At 44.0% G+C, this 21,226-nt stretch overlaps 1 protein-coding gene across 16 annotated transcripts; it reads left to right on the top strand.

The window, feature by feature from the left end:
- The first annotated feature begins 287 nt into the window (after positions 1 to 287).
- On the top strand, positions 288 to 20,569 carry LOC129187924 (tetratricopeptide repeat protein 21B-like). 16 transcript variants are annotated; one of them, XM_054787759.1, is made up of 29 exons: positions 288 to 376; positions 1,498 to 1,627; positions 1,693 to 1,803; positions 1,866 to 2,032; positions 2,090 to 2,203; positions 3,600 to 3,757; positions 4,804 to 4,888; positions 4,968 to 5,066; positions 5,144 to 5,336; positions 6,975 to 7,072; positions 7,319 to 7,411; positions 7,486 to 7,615; positions 8,335 to 8,492; positions 8,602 to 8,829; positions 9,625 to 9,863; positions 9,951 to 10,023; positions 12,171 to 12,281; positions 12,351 to 12,489; positions 13,256 to 13,362; positions 16,543 to 16,731; positions 16,862 to 16,972; positions 17,047 to 17,128; positions 17,205 to 17,355; positions 17,425 to 17,583; positions 17,643 to 17,838; positions 19,240 to 19,464; positions 19,830 to 19,950; positions 20,039 to 20,106; positions 20,191 to 20,569. In XM_054787759.1, the coding sequence occupies exons 1-29, from the start codon at positions 353 to 355 to the stop codon at positions 20,266 to 20,268; spliced, it is 3,837 nt and encodes a 1,278-aa protein (XP_054643734.1). In that variant the 5' UTR covers positions 288 to 352; the 3' UTR covers positions 20,269 to 20,569. The 16 variants fall into 16 exon arrangements, with proteins under 16 accessions (XP_054643734.1, XP_054643733.1, XP_054643729.1 ...); XM_054787758.1 differs by having other exon boundaries at positions 1,968 to 2,032; positions 7,211 to 7,411; positions 20,191 to 20,568; XM_054787754.1 differs by having other exon boundaries at positions 7,211 to 7,411; positions 20,191 to 20,567.
- The last annotated feature ends 657 nt before the right edge of the window (positions 20,570 to 21,226 follow it).

The following is a 21,226-nucleotide window of genomic DNA, read 5'->3' as shown; positions in this document are numbered from 1 at the left end:
CCAGTAATCTCACTAAATGGTTTTGCCCTTACTGCAAACTGCATTGCTCGAGAATGCCTTGTTCGCTAATATTATGTTTATTTTATTTAATTGTGTATTTTTGAATTACTTTGATAAAGACTTGTTGTTTGCTACATTGCTGTGTGTGGTTTTTCTTCAGAGCTCCTTGGTCATAAGATTAGGTACGCCTGCAATAGACGTGCAGCCGGCATGCGGCGTCATATCATATGATATATGCTATATGACATATGATCAGACAGTGCTTTCAAGTTAAATGCATCCATGTGGTAACCACATAGCACACAGTCAAGCAACGTTTCAGCTGTGTACACTTAAAAACCCGTCAGACAAGATGGAGAATAAAGACACAACGATGGTAAATACGTTACTTATCATTTGATATCATTATAAACTGCCTCGATGGACAACTGCTGTACGACTGAGAGCCTACACAGACGAATTATAAACTGCAGTAAATACTGTTACATTTGGTTTTACGATTTGAACGAGATAGTCGTTGTGTGTTTCAAAGCCAGTTCAATCGACCAATAACCAAAAACAAAGAAAATACAAATTATGAATTGAAAGAAATTAGATTTTGCCACGGGAGCTCATGCAGGGACTGTCGATGAAGTCCTGCTGGCTTCATCGAGCCATGAACTTCAACTCTCACTGGATCGGTTCGCAGCCGAGTGTGAAGCGGCCGGAATGAGAATCAGCATCTCCAAGTCCGAGTCCATGGTTCTCGTCCAGGAAAGGGCGGAGTGCCATCCGCGGAGGAGGTTTAAGTACCTTGGGGTCTTATTCACGAGTGAGGGAAGGATGGAATGCAACATGAACAGGTGAATTGGTGAGGCGTCTGCAGTGATGTGGTGTCTACATCGGTTCGTTGTGGTGACGAAGGAGCTAAGCCCAAAGGCAAATTTACGGTCCATCTACGTTCCTAGCCTCACAGATGGCGGGTACAGGCGACCGAAATGAGTTTTCTTCGTAGGGTGGCTGGGCTCTCCTGGGCTCTCCCTTAGAGATAAGGTGAGAAGCACTGTCATCTGTGAGAAACTCGAAGTAGAAACGCTACTCCTCCGCATTGATTGGAGCCAGATGAGGTGGCTCCGGCATCTGGTCAGCATACCTCTTGGACACCGAGTGGAGATGGAGATGGAGGGAGATGGATGTATGGACTTTTCTTAAAGTTAATGTAAAAATCTTGTCTCGTTCTCGTGGACTCAATTTCGTGCATCTCTCAAGTCGGGTGTTGGCATTAAAGGAACAGATGCACAAAGTGGCATGTTCCCAGTAGGGCTTACTAAACAGCGCTTTTATACTATCTACATTCCAGCATCAATGTTAGATTTTGATCAACAAACGATGGATATGAGCTGGGACCTCTGAGATTGATTTGAAATGGTTGAGAAATGGTCAAACATTAAGGCTGTGTGTGGCTGTTTTCTTATTTTGTCATGAAATACATAACAAAGTGTACTTTGTTGTTCCCAGGCTTTGATTAGACATTACTGCAATGAGAAATATTTCAACCATGTTGCCAACACTGCAGCAGCTGCACAGACTACATTTCGTAGTGACCCTATCTTCAGTGTCTTCCATGCATACGGCATCTTAATGCAAGGTATGCTGGGGTCAGGGTGTCCAATGAGGTGTCATTACAACATAGATGTCAACATTCATCTGCAGGCCAGGTTGGAGAAGCCGCAGCAGAGCTGGACTCAATCAAAGATCGAGCAGAGGTGTCTCTCTGCACCATGATGGCTCTCATCTATGCGGAGAAAAGAAAGATCCAGCCAGGTAAGCCAACACAGTCACTGTGACCGTGGATGGTATTTCAATACTTGTCTTCGGATTCCCAGACAAAGATGTCATTCATGAATATGAAGCTAAAATCAGAGAGGATCGCAACAGTGCATCTCACCAGAGCCTGTATCATGCTGGGATGTTTCTCTGGACCATAGGGCGACACGATAAAGCCAGAGAATACACCGAGCGAATGATCAAGCTCTCCAATGGCTCCAAAGAGGTGAGACAGCAAAGTTATGATGGATTGACGTGTGTACAACTGACTGTTGTTGTTCAGGGGGTAATCCTGAAAGCGTGGATAGATGTGACGTGTGGGAAAGACGATCATGCCAGGAAGGCTGGAAAATGCTTTGATGAAGGGACGAAAGATCTTTTTGCACTCATGGGGAAGGTGAGAATATTAAAAGGGTCCCTGACATGATGCATCAACTTGGTGGTGTACGATTTGATCTCGTACACCGCCATGTTTGTTTACCCGGGTGGTAGTAATCCAATGGTGTCACTTCCGGAAATGAAACTGAACAAAGCTTGTCATCGCTGGTGCCATCAACTGCAAATGTCATGTTTGTGAATTTACTGTTCGCCTTCAAAAACAGAACAACATACAACATAATTACAAACAATATATAACATATTTAAGCCATGTTGATAACATCCATGCTGATTTCAGTTCCTGAGATGTGTCACATTTCATCAGCTCCCTCGTGTCTTCCCTCAATAACTGAAGTATTCCTTGATAACATTCATTTTCATCATTAAAACTATGGCATTTGGCGTGTTTCAATCATGGGCTCCACACACGGGAGGCGACAAACGACTGCCATTGGCAAAACTCATTGCAGACGCGTTGCAAACCCTGCACACGGGAGGCGGCGTACTCACATCCAGAGCGTGAAGGATAAATCGATGCGACCGGATATCCGGTTTTGACAAGCAGCAGAGAGATGCAGCAGCCTCCTGGATGGATAAGAATCAGCCATAAATCCTGAGATGAATGGATTGTAGAGACATGCGCCGGGTATCACAAGACGAGCCACTGCTAGACAGTCCATCTCTTAAACAATGTGAGAGCTGGGCTGCCGGCGAAACGATTTTCCTGGCTTAGCATGACTGAAGACCACAATGGATGTAAATACTGTAGCATTAGCAGCGCTACCTAGTCACCGGGAAATATTTTCAACGCATCAGCAAAATATACGAACGTTGCAGGCATTGAATTGATCTTATTTATTATGTACTGTGTAAATCTATGACAGGAACTACATCAAATCAAAAGTACAAAATGAATACAGAGCCACCACCCACCAGTACCAGCCTGGACTTTGTTTTTGATTAAAGTTTTTTTTGGAGGGAAGTTTGTGGTATAAAAGTAGTTCAGAGGAGGAAAAGTGGCCGGTGTTGATCATGTACTCTTGCTATTACCAGACCTTGCTAGTACTGAAGATAGATAAATGAATGCAAACTTGCCTGATATGTTCCCATGCTGCTCTTTATTTTTTGTTATATCGCTTTCTTCTTTTTTTTTAGAAATATCAAATAGATCCGGGAAATTTGAAACGGTATTTTTTTCGTCCATTTTTACCTGCGAGAGAGTGCTAAATAGCATCCTGGTCGATCAGTGAAAGTCCTGCTGATTGGTCCTCGTCTGGTTGATAGTTGATAGCCCGTATTTGGCTTGTTGCTTGGCTGGACGGTGGCTCGTGATGATGGCCGTGTCGTGCAAATGAATGGCCTAGAGGCGCCATGGCCTCCCATGTGTGGCGCTCATAATTGCGACGGTCCTGCAGGTGCAATACTGTGAATATTGCCAAACCTACGATGGAGCATTAGACGTGGCTAACAGAATCATTGCCAGTTTCCCTGGGTTCCTGCCTGCTGTCATTAAGAAGATGAAGTTGTTTTTAAAGCTCCAAGACTGGGAGCAAACCATCGATGCAGCTTTCAGGTAAATCGTGCAAAAAAATGACTGCAAGACACTTTAGGACCAAAAAGAGCTTAAACAACCACTTTGGCACGTGGCTTCTATTATAGATAGGGGTGTCATGAGATTCATGTGCACGAGTGCTGGGACGATAATAAATGAATCAATTAATCACACAATGGATGAAAATGAAGTGGATAATCAATATACTGCCATGTGCACGCGTGTCTGTTTTCCTCGTCAGGCAGGAAGAATCTGAATTTTGTCAGTCACACAGTCTCTTTGTCTCAAGGGGTGGAGGCGGGGCCGCTAGCATATACACACAAAGTGCAGAAGAGTGCGAGGTAGTAGAAAAGAAATGAGTAGATTGCAATGTTTTGTCATATATTTTTTCATTGCACTCTTATTAAAAGTACAGTCGTCCCTCGCGACATCACGGCTACATAGTTTTTTCAAAAATGAATTCATACATGATACGGCCCGTTATTAGTCAAAACATGAATCAATTTCAATCCTAAAAATGGCTGAATAAAGGGAAATACAAATATAAGGCATTTAGATGTTATACGTTGTGTAAAATGCGTGTGCCTTGAAGAGGCGGGGCCTGGTGTGTGACGCCAGCTGTTGTCATGGTGAGCAGCGTGGAGAGCGCCAGTGACTGGCATGAGTCATGGCTACCACATCGACCACGAGGCGTCAGGAAAGTTACATTGATGAGACAATCGCCACCAAGTATGAATGCTAACGTGTGAGTCTTATGTAATGTCTTATTTTCTCTGAGCGTGTCTGCTATGTTGGGTCATAGGACTGTAAAGGTGACCATCGCGGTGTTATTTCATGTCTCTAAAAACACATTTAGAAGGTCTTCAACGGGTTTTCTATGCTGTTACAAGGAAAATATTCCACTTATAAATAAGGAATCCTACTTATCTTGATATGGCCTGGAACCAATTAACCGCGACAATCGAGGGACAACTGCAATGTCAAAGTCTCGTCTTGTCTCGTAGACCCAATGTCGTGTGTCGTCTCATGACACCCCTACCTGTAAAGCAAGCCACATCTTGTTTCAGCATTCTACAAATGGATACCAACAATCTGGATGCCCTCCAAATGATTACTCTGCATTCTTTGTGTGTCAGTGGAGATACGGCTGAGGTGCACCAATGGACTTTTACAGTTGAAATGGTGATATCATCGATGTGTACTGAAATTGTTTCTGTATCCCACCGGGCAGTCGGCAAAGACTCTTTCCAAACTCATCAGCAGTCTGGAGGTCCTGGAACCACACAACCCAGAGCTTGCTTACAAGATGTGTTTCGCATTTAGCCGAGCTGTAAGACAAACTGTCGTCTGGTTTTGTTGGAGTTTGTGTGTCATTTACAGAACAGCATGTTTTCTCATTCCTTCTAGTGCGGCCGAAACAAGAAAGTGCTGGAACAGCTGTTCAGAATGGTGGAGAAAGCCTTCGGTCTGACATCAGGACACTCGGATTTAGCCACGGAGTCGGGCTATCTCATGGTGCTTCAAGGTAGAATCAAGGAGGCCATGAAGTGGTACAAGACCGCCATGGCTCTGGATGAGACCAGCCTCTCTGCCCTGATTGGTAAAGCAGCATTTACACCTTTGCCCGTGTTATTTATTTACTGTATTTACCGCACGCCTGAAAAGCATCAAGACGAGTTTGTGAACTGTTTGCGTTCTGCTTACGCATAAATTACGCACAATTCATGATGGCGTGACGCCACGCAACAACGGGCATCACCCCAGGAGCTTCATTAATTCCTCCATTTGCAAGACACCTACAAGATACGGAAGAGTGATGTATTGGTCGCGCACGAATCGGCTCTAAGAGCCGGCTCGTGTCGTCGGGAGACATTTGGGAGCCGATTTCCTCGTCTTTCTTGTGTGTGGCGGCATCCCTGTGTGCACACTGAGCAGGGGGAGGGGCGGCGTTAAACACACACACGGCACACGGAGCGCAACAAAGCAGCACACGAACAGCAGGGAGGGACACTGGGAAGTTTTGAATGCCAATCTTCAGTAAAGACACAACTGTTGTCTGGATGCTGCGTTTTCACACTCTGGTGGTGGTGTTTTGTTGGTGTTGTGTTGTTTGATTGTAAATCTTTAAACATTTGCATGCCGAGATTTGATCTTGTCAATTGATATGGGCCTTGTTTGTGTACTTTATTTGCTATTTTTTGTAGCTGTTCTTTGAGGATTCAAATAATTCAATTTAAATAATAGACATCCGATGTCATGCGTTTTTTACATTAGTAATTCATTTTACACAATACACATAATTTGGTAATAAACTAGCATGATAGCACTGAGTGTTTAAATAAGTTAAGCTACGATGCTAAAATGAGCATGCTAACATGCTAACATTATACAGTAGAGCTAAGTGTCTGTATGTGTTAATACAAAAACAGTTACTATGCTAATGTTAGCATGTTAGCAATACTAACATTAGCATACTAAACCTAGCGTGATAGCACTAAGTGTCTGCCAATGTTAAAACTAATGAAAATGGCAAAAAATGCTACTATGCTAATATTAGCATGATAAAAATGGCAAACAAATGACAGAAACGGTGTAGAACACATTCACACTAAAAAAAAAAAATCTGAGGAGCCACTTGGGCGCCAAAAAAACTGGCCCTTTTTAGTGAGCTGAGCCAAGAGTTGTGTTGAAGAAAGCACCAATTACAACCGTCTGCTCACACGACTTATTATCACAGTTGGTCTCACAAAACAAAAAGCAAAAACCTTCATGACCCCACACGTCACATCTCCGCGACTCCACAACAACATAGCATGCGGCCATATGTTACACCGGCTCTCTAAAAAGAGCCGGAATTTCCATCACTAATATTGAACTCCAGAGAAGAAGGCCATGCCAAAAAGTAAGGTAAGTCTGGATTTTCTCGCAGCTGCAGATAAAGAATGTGCAAAGAGCAGGAAGGAGGCAATAAACGAGAATAAAGGAGGCAGCTGACAGTGTAAGGGAAGGAATCGCTGGCTAGAAGACAACATTTTAAAATGTTTTTTGTGCACTGGCACACAGCCCCGAGCCCGGTACACATACTTCACACCTGTAAACCACCAATTTACTCATTGGCATGCAAAATTGCATACCACTGCGGGGACAAAGTTCACACCGGCAAAAGGTGATGCTGGGGTACCGCAACATGTGTCAAGTCCTTTGTAAAGCTACGGTGTTCATTCTTTCTTCCCTGCAGGCATCATTTGGTGTCAGCTGATGGAGGGCTGCCTTGAAGAAGCAGAGAAAGATTTGGAATTTCTGACAGAAATTCAACAATCCACCGGAAGATCAGGGGTAAATCCTTCGTCCGTCCATTTTCTACTCGACTTACCTTATGCAGGAAGTATTGCTCATCACGTAGGATCGTTTCTGTGGTCAGGGAATGTGCCCCTGCAGTGTGTAGTGATTTTTGGTGGTGGTGAATATTGTCAGGAGATCCTGTATCTGCGTGCGCTGGTGGCGGTGAAGAAGCACCGGCCCCAAGAAGAGGTAACCAAGCTGCTGGATGACGCCGTGGAAACCCACTTCTCTACTCTGCAGGGTCTACCTCTGAGTGTGGAGTACTTTCAGAAGCTCAACCCTGACTTCCTGCTGGAGATCGTCAAGGAGTATCTAGCCCTGTGCCCTGCTAAGGTACAACCTAGGGTTGACGTGTCCACCTTGGAGGGGGCTTGTTGTCCAAATCACCTTGACTGTTTTTGTTTCAGCCTGCGGCTCAGGGCCAGTCTCCTCCTCCGCAGCTCAGACGCTGTGCCGCCTTGTTGGATACCGTGGTCAAGATTGTACCGGGTCTCCTTCAAGGGGTCTTCCTCCAGGCCAAAGTCAGATACCAGTCTGGTGAGGATGGCGCTCAAGCGCTGGTGTCAAAGTCAAAGCCCGGGGGCCAAATTTGTTTCATGTGGACCGCAAAAGCTTGAAAATTGCACATAAGGAGACACTTAAAAAAAAAAGTGTATTATTTAGTTGTATTTTATCTTTATTAATAATGATTTGTTATTTTATGAATCTAAACTGTTACATATATGCCTACATTTTGATATTATTAATTTTTATTTTATTAAATTCAATTATTAAATTATTTTGGTAACACTTTACAATAAGGTACACAAAATTACAGTAGTTAATGAGGAAGGAACCTACCGTACCTAACTCTAACCACTACTCATTAGTTCCTCATGAGTTCTTTATTAGTTCCTCAGTAACTACTGTACTCATTAGTTCCTCATCAGTTCTTCATTAGTTCCTCAGCAACTACTGTATTTTTGTGTACCTTATTGTAAAGTGTGACCATTGTTTAAAAAGACACAATCTTTCATGTATTTTCTCCAGTTTCTGCTTGGCACCTTGACTTGTAATTTCAATGTAAGTAAGTGAGTAAATAATGAAATGTGTAATCCTATCAGGAGGTGATTATATATTTATATGCTTTACCAGTTCCAGGCGGCCCTCTGGGGGCATCCATAAATGCAACGTGGCCCGCAGTGAACGCCGGTTTGACGCCCCTGCACGAAATGTTTGGTCTGATTTTGAACTGGCGTATGTTTGTGTTCATTCAGGCGATGTTGATGCTGCTCAGAGCAGTCTGCATCACTGTCTGGAACAATGCCCTTCTCACACTGACGCCCATCTGCTCATGGCACAGATCCACTTGTTGCGTGGGAACTTCTCTTTGTGTTTCCAGTCACTGGAACTCTGCCTCAGCCACAACTTCCAGGTAAGATCATCAACTGAATCCCTCCCCTTGTTCGGCTTTTCAGTTTGTCACTTTTTTCATTCGAAGTTTAGACCTAGATCTGTGCAGCTACGCCACATGCTCATTCCAGATTCGAGAACATCCGTTGTATCTCCTGATCAAAGCTCAGGCAAAGAAGAAGATGGGGGAGCTGAGCGAGGCTATTCATATTTTGCAAATGGCAGTGAGTCTTCCAGGCGTCTGCAGGGCTGGATCCACAACAACTAAGTCCAAAAACAAGAAGATTGAGCTGAGTCCTGCCGACTGTGTCTCCATCTTCTTGGAGTTAGCCGAGGCTTTGCGGCTCAGCGATAAACAGGTGCTGTTCAATGCTGGTGTTGATTTTGAAATACGTTTGTGTTGTGTTTTGGGTGTACAGTCAGGGTTGCCAAGCGTCTCTAAAAAACGGAATTGTCCCGTTCTTTATGGCGTAAGAGGAGGCCCTTTGCCCCTTAGTGCCGTGAGAAGAAAAAATAGTCTGATAAATGTGGCGTAAATTGATGGCAGCTGTTACAGGCTAAGCTGATCAATGCCAGCGTGTGCGATCGGCCTTTCCATTTCATTGCTATTCCACTTTCCTGCCATGTTTGTTTACACACTTTGCCTCGTCTCTCTGGTGGCAGCTAGCTAGCCGCGTAGTTGTCTGCCTAGTCTCTGGTCTTGGGACACCAAATGTGACTTCTTGGTGGGTGAACAATCCAACGCTTGGTGGATTCTGCTTCACAGTGATAGGAAAAGTCGACAGGGATGGAAGGATCAAAAAACGACGTCGCTAAGAACGCCACAGTGACATTTTGTCTTTCAAACATACGAGCAATGTGGTTAGTTCGTAGCTCTCTTTTACAAGAGCTGTCATGTTCATGGGGTACGTGCTAACTCACTTCCCAACCTTGCTCTCTCGTTATCAATATAATTACCTCTGGTCTTTAAAACACTAGTTGTTTAACATAATCACGCAGTGTATCCAGCTTTAAGACAGCGACTCTACCAGAGGGGTCTCTAACTGGTAGCTCGTGAGCTAGCAGCAGCTCGCCAGCTGATGTTCAGAAGGTCATCCAAGAATATTTCCGACAATGGAAGGACTGTATAGTTAAAAACAGATGTAATATTACAGCAAGAAGCAGCCCAAGTCATGCAGGACGCCATTAATGAGTTCTCGGGGACTCCCGAAGAGCTTTGCGTCACTATCGCCAACGTAGACTTGGCGTTGCTGCACGGCGACACGGAGCTGGCGCTGAGCATGCTCAGAAACATCACACCCGAGCAGCTGTACTACATCCAAGCCAAGGAAAAGATGGCAGACATTTACCTGAACCACAAAAAGGACAAGCGTCTGTATGTGAGCTGCTACAGGTGAGCAGTAAGCATGTAGCGATGCAGCAGAGTAACCAAAGATACAACAAATGCTCTTCATGTCTTTTATGTCTCATGATTCTCCAGGGAAATAGTGGACAAGCTACCCAGCGCTCACACTTACGTCTTACTGGGGGAAGCTTACATGCACATTTTAGAGGTAGGTAGCAACAACTTTGTGGTTTACACGGTGAAAGATATCTACTTGACTTATCTCCAAGACAAATTCACACTTCCAGCAGCTCTGCAAACATGTCATAACAAACTTAATCCCTTCAAAATAAAACAAAGCAAGACGAAATATTATAGTTTATATTATAATTATTATAATATAATTATAAATACAGTAGACGCCCATACAACGTAAATCATCTGTTCCGAGAACCTTTATGTTATAGAGATTTGATGTTATACGAAGCGTAAAATACATGTAAATAGCCTAATTTGTTCCAAGATCTTCCCAAACTCACCCCTTTGGCCCTTCAAAATATTCAAAGTCCACCAAATATGAAAAACAGCATAAACATAGTAGAGTAACATTCCAATATAAAATAAGGTAATAAATAAGATTACTGTAAATGAATAAAACTGAAAAACAAAAACAATCCTACCGTTCACGAGATGTCTTGATCAGGAGCACGCAAGTGGAGGCAGGAAGGAGGAGGAGGAGGAGGAGGAGGAGGAGGAGGAGGACTAGCCTGAGTCGAAACGCGACTCAAAGAGTCTAAGAGTCAGCTGGTCTCACAGACAAACGCACACGCACTACACGATAATGCTGTGTGCCAAATGTTAATTTGTAACTTAACTTCATTGTTTAAGTTAGTTTAAGGGAGACTACGATGAGGAAGGAGGTTGAAGGGAGAAGCCTGTCTCACACACAAACTCACGTACGTGCTGGATAACTCAGCCAATGAGATGAGAGCGTAGGCGGTGCCCCGATAATCAGCCAATGAGATGAGAGCGGAGGCGGTGCCCCGAAAATCAGCCAATGAGATGAGAGCAGAGGTGGTGCCCCGAAAATCAGCCAATGAGAGCGTGAAGCGTCAGAAGGCGTCACCAAGTGTTGATGAGGTCTGAACTTGCACCAACTTGACGCTTTACGTTACATGGAATTTCTTCTGTAATACAATGCAAAAACTTTAAATCAATTCTTTACGTTCAGTGGAATTTACGTAAAAGGAGGTTTACGTTATGCGAGGTACTACTGTATTTATATAATATTACAATAATATATTATAATTGATAGTTGACGCCAGCCATGACGAGCTAGCTCTCGCTGTTCAGCCTCATTTCCATCGGGGTGACACCTCTCAGCTATAAAGCAGAGTAAACTAACACTTGTGGGGGTAAATGGTGGACTTGGTTCAGTATATTTTCCATCTAAAAAGTAGTCATGCCAAAAGGTTGTGTTGCTGCTGGATGTTTATAGTACCCAGTCATACTGTACGTTTGTTTTCTTTTCCAAAAGAGGAAGGTTTAAAACAACAATGGACGATCGAGAGACAGTTGGACGCCCACCTTGAGTTCTGTTCTTTGCAGTGATCATTTCACTGATGACTGCTATGAAGGAACACCTTTACAAGAAGTATTTGGCTTGAAAGTACGCTATAAATGCATTTTGAAAAAGTGTGTTATTCCACCGGTACACAGGAAAAACGACAAGGTTGCCACAGAACAGAGTAAGTCATGTCTTGTTTACATCATGTCTTGTAAACACTTCCATGATAGCGACAAGGCTGTAAAGCATTATACATCTTATATAATATACATCTTTTCACACCGAAATCTAACATACTGTAAATCATGCTCTGAAGACCCCTTTACGCGCTTTAAGAAGTAGATTTAAAAGACTAATCAGAGTCACTTCCACTTACCATTCCGTGTTTGGAATGCCACCAATCTTCATCTCCATGTCTTCAGGCTTAAGTCTACGTTCTAAACGTTCTCTATTTCATCTCCCTTCTTTTCTCCTCCAAAACTATTGACACATGAAGCTGAGCAGCGGGGGCTAGCTCGCCATCAACTACAAATGTCAAATGGCTTTCAAAAGCAGAACAATGTAGAACATAATTCCAAACAATATGTAACATATTTAATCAAAGCTGATACGACCCTTTACGGTATCAAATGTAAAGGTACTCTATCGACAAAACAAACTCTGGTCTTAAGTTACAGGAACTATGGTGCGTTCAAAGACCACCAAACAAAGTTCAGCGTCTCAGCGCTTGATGAAAAAACATGATCAGTGAAGCATATAAACAAATTATTTCATAAAACTCACTCATCTTGAAAAGATTCTATCCTCAGCCAGAGAAAGCCATTGAGGTCTATGAGCATGCGCTGGACAAAAACCCAGATGATGCCGCTCTCGTCAGTAAATTTGGCAAATTTCTGGTCAAGGCGCATTACTTCGACAAGGTTTGTATTTACTGGGTTGAAGAATGCGCCCCCAGAAGCAGCCGGCGTTGACGAATGTCCTGCGAACAGGCAATACATCACTACGAGGCCGCGCTGACGACTGAGCAACACAACTTCCTGCGTTACGACCTGGCCGAGCTGCTCATGAAGATGAAGCAGTACGAGCGCTGTGAGGCGGTTCTGCGCCACGCCGTCGCCCATGAGCCAGGTACACAGCCAACGCACTTTCAGTTTCTTTTCCTAATTTTAGGACTTCTTCTCCAACCTAATTTGTTTCTTACGACGGAGTATTTGGGCCACATTTGAAAAAAACATTTTGTCAAAGTCATAAATTTAAGAAAAAAAGGTTTAGAAGAAAAAACGTCTTAATTTACAAGAATAAAGTCATTTTTCTTGTAAATTTATGAAATTCACGTCTTCATCTCTATTAATATTGCCCAGCTAATATTGCCAATATTGCCAGGGTTTTTCTTGGTAGTTTACAACTTATTTCTCTTAATATTTGGATTTCATTCTTGTAAAATTACAGCCGTCTTTTCCATTTCAAATTTCTCCTTGTAAATTTCCATCTGGTAATTCTGACTTTATTCCCACAATATTTCGACTTCAAGATTCAAACTTTCTCTGCAACCTAATTTTCCAAAAATTACAACCTTATTTGTTGTTTTGTTTGTTTCTCATAGTATTGCAATTTTTTAAAAAGTAACAGCTTTTTTCTTGAATATTTCAACATGATGCTACTACTAAAATGTCATCATTTTATGAGGTCAGTTGTGAAATCTTTTTGTGCATTTTCAAACTTTTGCTGTCCAATGGAAAGAATCATAAATTTCAATAAAAGCCAAGCATTGGAGGTGAGATGCTTTTCATTGGACAGCAATGCTGCGTTTCCTGAGAAACGTCTCCAACTGCAGTAGAAAGCCTCCAACGTGCAAGCTAACCAGAACCTTTGAATTGCTTTGCTTGCTATGAAGTGAACAGAAGATGTGTCCTGTCAAACCACTGCCGTTATCTCATGCTGCTGGCAAAGGTCCAAAATAAAGATGACAAAGGCGAGGAAGCCTTAATCTCCCTGCAAAGAGTAAGTACTTCTACTTCGCTGCTTCTCTGTAAACAAAGGCATCTGTATTGGATTTGTATGAAAATGCTTTTATCGCAAACCAAGGCAAGCATTCAATACTTTGGTTGTGGCTTCTGTCTTTCATGAGCTCAACTCAAAGATGTCAAATGTGTACACCAAAGTTGTATTTCTCTTGAATATTGTTGACAAATTTGGGTTCCAAACGGTCGTGATTGGTGAAACCCTACACACGGGAGGCGACGAGCGGCTGGGGTTAGGGTCAGGGGTCAGGATTAGGGTTACACCGATGAGCGACAACTTAAGAGTCTCCCACTATTTTGATTGGCTTTGAGATTTGGAGGGAATTTTGGGGTATCAAGTAGTCCGGTGTTGATGGAGTACTCTCGCTAGTACCGGATCTTGCTAGTATCGGAGATAAACTTACATAACATAAATGTCAGTGTACATTGATGATACGTTTACTTTGGCGCCGACAAGTTCTCATGCCGCTGCTGTTTTTGTTCATATCTATATTCTGTTTTTGAAATATCAAATAGCTCCTGGAAATCTGACGCGCCGAGTGTTACTTTTTTCCTCCATGTTTACCTGCGAGAGCAAACTCTCCACTCATTGGTTGGTCAATGAAACTCCTACTCGTTGGTCCTCGTCTGGGCGACAGCAATGAAAAGTTGAACATTTTTCCAGTTTCTGGGATCTCGTCTCAAGCCGAGCACAAAACGCATGAATTTTGCTTGTCGCTTGGCCGGACGGTGACTTCGGATAATGGCCCTGTGGCGCAGGTTCCATTGAAAATGAATGGAGTAGAGTAGAGATGTCAACTCCCGACGGTGGAATCCGTTACTGTGGACATTCCTGCAGTCGCCATGCCTACCTCACGCACCCTCACCACATCTGTGGCATTGTGCTGCTGTAAAGCTGCCTTTTGGAGTGACCTTTTATTGTGGCCAGCCTTGCATTTTTATTTTAGTGATGTGTAGCTTGTACAAATGACTATTTAGTCTGTACATGCTAGGGATGCTGCGATCGCTTGGCCACTGATCACTATCGGCCAATTGATCACCTGTGGCACACAGGCTGCGGTTGGCGTGCAGTGTAGCGTCCCCTCCCCCTTTCCTTCACACTGCGCAGGTGTACGGCGACAAACCCCAAACAAACATGTCTGCCGTGGCGTCAGAGTGATGTAAAGTTTGCATCCTGCAAAGAAGGCCAGGAAAAAATACCTCGTTAAAAAGCTTCTTCACAACAAACTGAATGCGGCATTTGAAGAGCAGAGAATGACAGCAAGGCAGCCGAAGTAGCGACTTCTTAACGCCAGCTAACGCAGCAAACAAATAACTGGAAAAATAACGGAATTCATCGGACCAGATGACCAGCCTTGCACAGTCGTGGAAGAAACCGGGTTCCGCCGACTGCTCTCTCATTTGGAGCCCCGCTACGTGTTCCTGAATGCACCAGACGGCGCACCGCCACAGTCAGAAAAACTGTAGTCTCACACTGAAAGTCTCCTGAAACAATAAGTGATTACTCATCATTAATGTACAGTTCATCCGGCTGATCTCACTCATGGATGAGGTATCGGAATCGGCAGCATAAAACCCTGATCAGTCTCAACCGGATCTATGATAATTTGGCCATGCAATTGAGCCACCGCCAAATTGAGAACTTGACCTTTCGGTCAGCTCCGTGTTCACCACAGCGGATCAATGCAAAGTCCACATCACTGCAGACGCCGCACCGATCCGCCTGTCCATCTTGTGCTCCATCCTTCCCGCACTCGTGAACAAGAGCCCAAGGTACTTAAAGTCCTCCACCGGGTACAGGATCTCATCCCCGACCCCGAGATGGCACGCCACCCTTTTCTAAGCGAGAACCATAGACTCGTACTTGGCGGTGCTGATTCGGTCATCCCGGCAGCTTCACACTGCGACCCGATCCAGTGAGCGTTGAAGGCTCGATGAAGCCAGCAGGACCACATCATCTGCCAGTTGCAAGACCAACGTCTGTCAAACTTGCAATAAAAGTACTGACCTTGTGTTCCATGCAGGCTTCATTTGAAGGTTGCAAGAACTACGCCTGACGTTTATGTTGTGCGTACCAACCACATAAGAGCCGTACCGGAAACATGACTGGCTCTGCACACGCACGAGACCTACGTCACTTCCTCCACTCGCATTTTTTTACCAGGGAGCTTCTGTGACGTCACGTGCTGTGGTATTATTTATTTAATGAACATGAATGGTCAATAACCATACGTAATATGTGGCATAGATTGGGGTTTCTTTTCCTTCATGAGGCTTATTAAAAGACTTGGCCAGCATGTAGGTGGTCTTTACTCGCCAACCGTGACCTCAGGCAGCACATGCACACATGCACCACAGGCTGCTCACATAAATAACAATATGCATTGTAGGAATCATATGTAAATATATATTTCTCTATATATTACAGTAGAGCCACAGCAAACAAACATCAATGATGAATACAAATACAGATACAATGAAGCATATCAAGCACAGCCATAGGAACCCTTGCATCTTGCACTCTCGTCGTTCGGGCAACACACGACTGGCTAACTCGACATGCACGGAGCACGTAAGAAATACCGCCCTAATTACGTATGTGGGGTACACGTGTAATAGATGCCATGCAGTGCGTCTGCGCAAGTGTACAGTGGTAAAAAGCCGTATTCCCTCAGCCTTAAGAGCTGCGCTAAACGGCAGTTAGCGCTTTCAACTGCCATTCCAAAGGTCCTCTGTTGGAGTCCTGCGTGCGGCTGGCTGAAACCAGCGGGGTACACACGTGTGGCGCACGACACACGTACAGAGTCCGCAAGTGCGATGTACAGAAAAAATTGACATTATTCCCAAAACCCGACACCAGCAAAATGTACGAAACACACACGTTGGCCATACGGACGATGCACGAAACGTACAAAGTGCGTAAGTTTGTTTCGCAACCTGAAAAAGACGTAAGCGTCTGTAGACTTTGTTTGACATGACAAAGAATTTCTGTGGCGCCAAAATCAACACGTCACACGCGCGCCCTCCGCACATTTCTTGCACATAGGAGCCCGTACGACCAGTTGTGACCGAGGCTTAATATATATCGTAGTAGTCATAGCGACAGCTGTTAATGACCTTCCCGCTGAGATGTTGGTATCTATTGGTGTGGCGTTGCCAGGCGCAAGACGTCCAGGCCAAGGTGCTGAAGCGAGTGGAATCGGAGGCGCCTGACGCCGTCCCCGCGCAGAAGCAGCTCGCCGCCAAGATCTGCGCTGAGATCGCGCAACACTACACCGGTCAGAGGGGCTACGAGAGAGCCATCAAGTTCTACAAAGAAGCGCTTGTGTATTGTGAGAGCGATCACAAGGTCCGTACTGCGGAATGAAAACCTCCTATGTCCTCCCCGCAGCTGTGCTTGACCAGCCTGAGCATCTTTTACACTCTCATCCCTACCTTGAGTCACTTTACATACGGAAGAGGATATGATTTCTTCATAGGTGATGCTGGACTTGGCGCAGATGTTCCTCACCCTAGACGAGGTGGATGCGTGCCAGGAGCAATGCAGCGTCATCTTGAAGAAGGACCAGTTTAATGAGGATGCAACTCTGGTGTGTATCTTTGGCCTCATGTCTGCTCCTCGTCTTCTTAGCAGAACTTCTTTTCAACATGTGTTTGTGTTTAGATGATGGCTGACCTTATGTTCAGGAGGCAAGACTATGAGCAGGCGGTCTTCCGCTATCAGCAACTGTTGGAGCGCAAGCCAGGTGCACAAATCACCACGTTTCTTAGAATTTGGAGAAAATCTCTGCGTATGTTTGAGATTTTTGTCCCCCTTTTAAGACAACTATGCTACTTTTTCACGCTTCATTGACCTGCTGAGGAGGGTGGGGAAGTTGGAAGAGGTGCCCAGATATTTTGATAGAGCGGAAAACCGCTCTTCCAGGGCGTGGTTTGATCCTGGCTTCAACTACTGTAAAGGACTTTATCTTTGGTAAGCTTGCAATGCTTTTTGAAGATGATGTTGTCCACATTCTGCGATGAACTTGTGCTCGGTGCTCAGGCACACAGGAGAACCTCATGCTGCCCTGCAACACCTCAACCAGGCACGAAAAGACAACAAGTGGGGTCAAAATGCTCTCGAGAAGATGATTGAAATCTACCTAAATATCAATAACGACACCATGGGGGTAGAGTTGTTTCATTTAGATGGTGGAATCGGGTAAGTAGATGATGGGCAGGAGACACGAGGCTGGACAAGTCACCATATTCTCCCATCAGGGCTTCCACAGAGAAACAGGAGATGGAGTTGGTTGCCACGACAACAGCTCAGCAGCTCCTGAAGGAGATCAAGCCAGAGACCCCAGCAGGACACGTCCAGCTTCGTATCCTGGAGAGCTACTGCTTACTGGCCACCAAGCAGAAGGCCAACGTAGACAAAGCCCTCTCGGTATTCACAGACATCGCAACAAGTATGGTAAGACTGAACATATTGGAGTTAACTGGAAGTGGAAAAGTTACGTTCCCGAAGAGATACGAATTTACCCGGAAAACTGTCTGAAAAAGCCGCGTGGGGTTGTCGTAGATTCAAGGTTGAGAGGCTGACAGTATCCATGCAAACCGGCCGTTGCCACATGACTTCTCCCTTAGGGGAGTCCAAGCTTGTCTTCCTGTCACTCACACATGCCAGTGACTTGGCGCAATCATGCGGGTCAATAAGGAAAATTGTTTTTGTCATTTACAGCATCCGATGCGACCGGTTAAGTGTTTGACAAGCAAGAGACGCGGCTGCATCGGTATCAGCCTCCTGGAGGGATGAGAATCAGTCATAAATCCGTAGATGAATGGATCGTACCGCTGTCAGGCTCTACAACACCTGCACCACCTGAACCATGTGTAGTCACGATGCTTTACTTTACTTTACTTTACTGTTCTCTTTACTTGTCTTGCTTGCTTGCTGCTGTAACAAGTAAATTTCCCCGCTGTGGGATGAATAAAGTACATACAATACAATACAACAATACAAGACGAGCAACCGCTTGACGGTCCGTCTTTTTAACAACGTGGTAGCCTGGGCTGCCGGCATAACAATTTTCGTAGCTTAGGATGACTGAAGCCCAGAATGGATGTAAATAGCAGTAGCAGCGCTAGCATTAGCAGCGCGCTAGCTAGTCAGCGGGAAAGATTTTCAACGCATCAGCAAAACTTACGTACAGGCCTGTCATGATACCAAATGTTGCTGGACAATAATTGTCCTACAGAAACGATATTATTGTCAACATCATTTGTTCATGAATGTATGTGGCATAATAATCGAAGTATCAAAAGCAACAACCTTTAATTTGAAGGGTAAAAATACAGTATAGTAGTCTGACAGCGTGGGAAAAAGTCAGATGGTGCATTCAAGGACTGTCCAACAAAGTGGGACAAATCGTTGCTCGCATTAAACATGCAAAAACCGGGGGACTTGTAACTGTATCTTACTTTTTGGAATAAAATAATGGCCCATATTTCCAAAATTGATATCCTTTTACGTAAAATTTGATGCAGTTATTTACAAATGATTTTATTTTTAAATTTTGAAAAAAAAAATCATCATTTTATCATTTTATCTGTAAGAATGCCAATGTTGTACAATTGTCTTCTTTATTTTATAACGTAAGACCAACGTCTACGTCAACAAATCACGTCCAATCCAACTGTATCGTTTGTACGCTGTATGGAATCATATCGAATTTTTTTAAACTATGGCTTTTGAATCGTATGTCAACCCGTCTACCACAAAGAGATTTCCATCCATGGTACGGCTTGAAGTAAAACCAGTGACAGACAGGAAGGGGAGGGGCTAGCGCAGCTGTCTTGATCCTGTTTTGAGCAGAAAAACCACGTCCCAGCCCTGTTGGCCATGGCCACGTCCTTCATGGTGTTAAAGCAACCCGCTCAAGCCAGGAGCCAATTAAAACACATCGCCAGGATGACTTGGAGTGTTGTTGACGCCGACCAGTTTGAGAAGAGCTGGCTGCTCCTGGCGAACATCTACATCTACTCAGGGAAGTACGACCTGGCCGATGACCTCCTGAAGAGATGCCTCCATCACAACAAGGTCACTCACTACGAGTTAGGCACAATAAATCATAAAGCGCAACTAATCCTTGCTGTCTGACAAAGTTCATTTGGCCACTTTAGGAGCATTTTGGCATTTTAACATCATGACATCCCCTTCATGTTGTGTTAAAAGTGTAACTAAACCATCAATGAAAACGTCTTGTCTTAAAAGAAAATGTTGTTTAAAATGACCAAAATATTGCAAGTACGACATGTTATCATGAATGTACGTGTCACTACACGCTCACAGCATGGATAGAACACCACTAAACCTTGTTGGGGCTTTTTTAGAGGGCTTTATTGGCGGAGCAGGAGTTTGTGAGCATGTGAACATGATTGTCATACGTACCGTTTCCTCTGCAGTCATGCTTCAAAGCATACGCATATCGAGGTTTCATGATGGAAAAACAGCAGGCCTTCCATGACGCAGCGTTCAACTATAAATTGGCTTGGAAATACGGAAACCAGTCCAACCCGACCATTGGTACGTCCTCCTATCACACGTCCAGCTCCGTTGCTACGTTTACATGAGCTCACGTTGAAGGTGATAACAACGTGTGTGTCTTTTTCAGGATACAAACTTGCTTTGAATTACCTGAAAGCAAAAGAAAATGTGGATGCCATCGACGTCTGCCATAAAGTGAGCTCTCTCTGGGTGGTTCTGTTTTATTTTCCCTAACCCTGCATGATTCATGTGTTCATGTGTGTACTCTTGTCTCTGCAGGTGCTTGCTACTTATCCCAATTACTTGGGCATTAGAAAGGACATCTTGGAGCCAGCTTGTGCTGCTTTGAGGCCGTAAGCGGTCCAGCTTTCACCCCAAATGTAGGATTCCAGTTTAATTGCATGAATTGTTGCATAGGCTGTTCACCAGCCGACAGATGCCGTGGATTCATGCTTTGACACCTCAAAGTTGGACCACAATTCATTCATTCATCCAACGAATAAAACCTTTGTTAACGCTCCAGGATATGTTTTCAGTGAAATTGTAACATTATTACTTGTCTTACATGTAAGATTTTGGGGGGTTCTTTTCGTTATTCACTCTATTACAGACTCGCGAGCATGTGGATGTTTCTTCCGTCTTTATTCACCATCACACTTACGTGGCGTCACTACGCAATAGTAAACTACTAAAGACTACTAAATTGTCCACTTGCACCATGGATGTGACGTAAAAAAAAAAAAAAAGATCGACTGTGTTGTAATTTCTCAACTCTTGAGAACGTGTTTGGGAGTGGGGGGGGGACATAACTGATGCCGTAAAATAGATCGGATGGCGCACATTACACATACTTAACATGCTACTGGCGAAAAATAGGCCGACCGGACTAGACGCGTTCTGCACATGCGTAGAACCCAGTTGAACCCAGTTTGTGGGCCGCATGACGTCATCGCGCAGCGATAGGGAGGATATGCTGCTTTACAAATGATTTGCTTCATTTTTACAATCATTCATAACAGGCTTAGCAAATGGCAGCAAGTGCAACATTTGTTTTTGATGTTTTTTTTTCCTTTTTAGTGACTGGTTATTTCATTTTTGTAACATAATATAATCAATAAAAATCTAGGGGACATGGAGAAAAAAATTCAAGACACACTTCCGGTCATAACCCCTTCCGGCTTAAACTATGATTCCACATAGCGAAAATCGGGTGGAAAGGCATCATTTTATTTCCATCGTCAGCATTTCCGCATCCCCTAATGCACAAATATAAGGTATAAAGAGATACTGTAACGATAGGAAGACGTTTTCAAGT

Source organism: Dunckerocampus dactyliophorus, chromosome 9, assembly GCF_027744805.1.
Source record: "Dunckerocampus dactyliophorus isolate RoL2022-P2 chromosome 9, RoL_Ddac_1.1, whole genome shotgun sequence".
Lineage (NCBI taxonomy): Eukaryota > Metazoa > Chordata > Actinopteri > Syngnathiformes > Syngnathidae > Dunckerocampus > Dunckerocampus dactyliophorus.
Note: the sequence above shows the minus strand (reverse complement) of the source record. Positions and strands in the feature narration are given on the sequence as shown.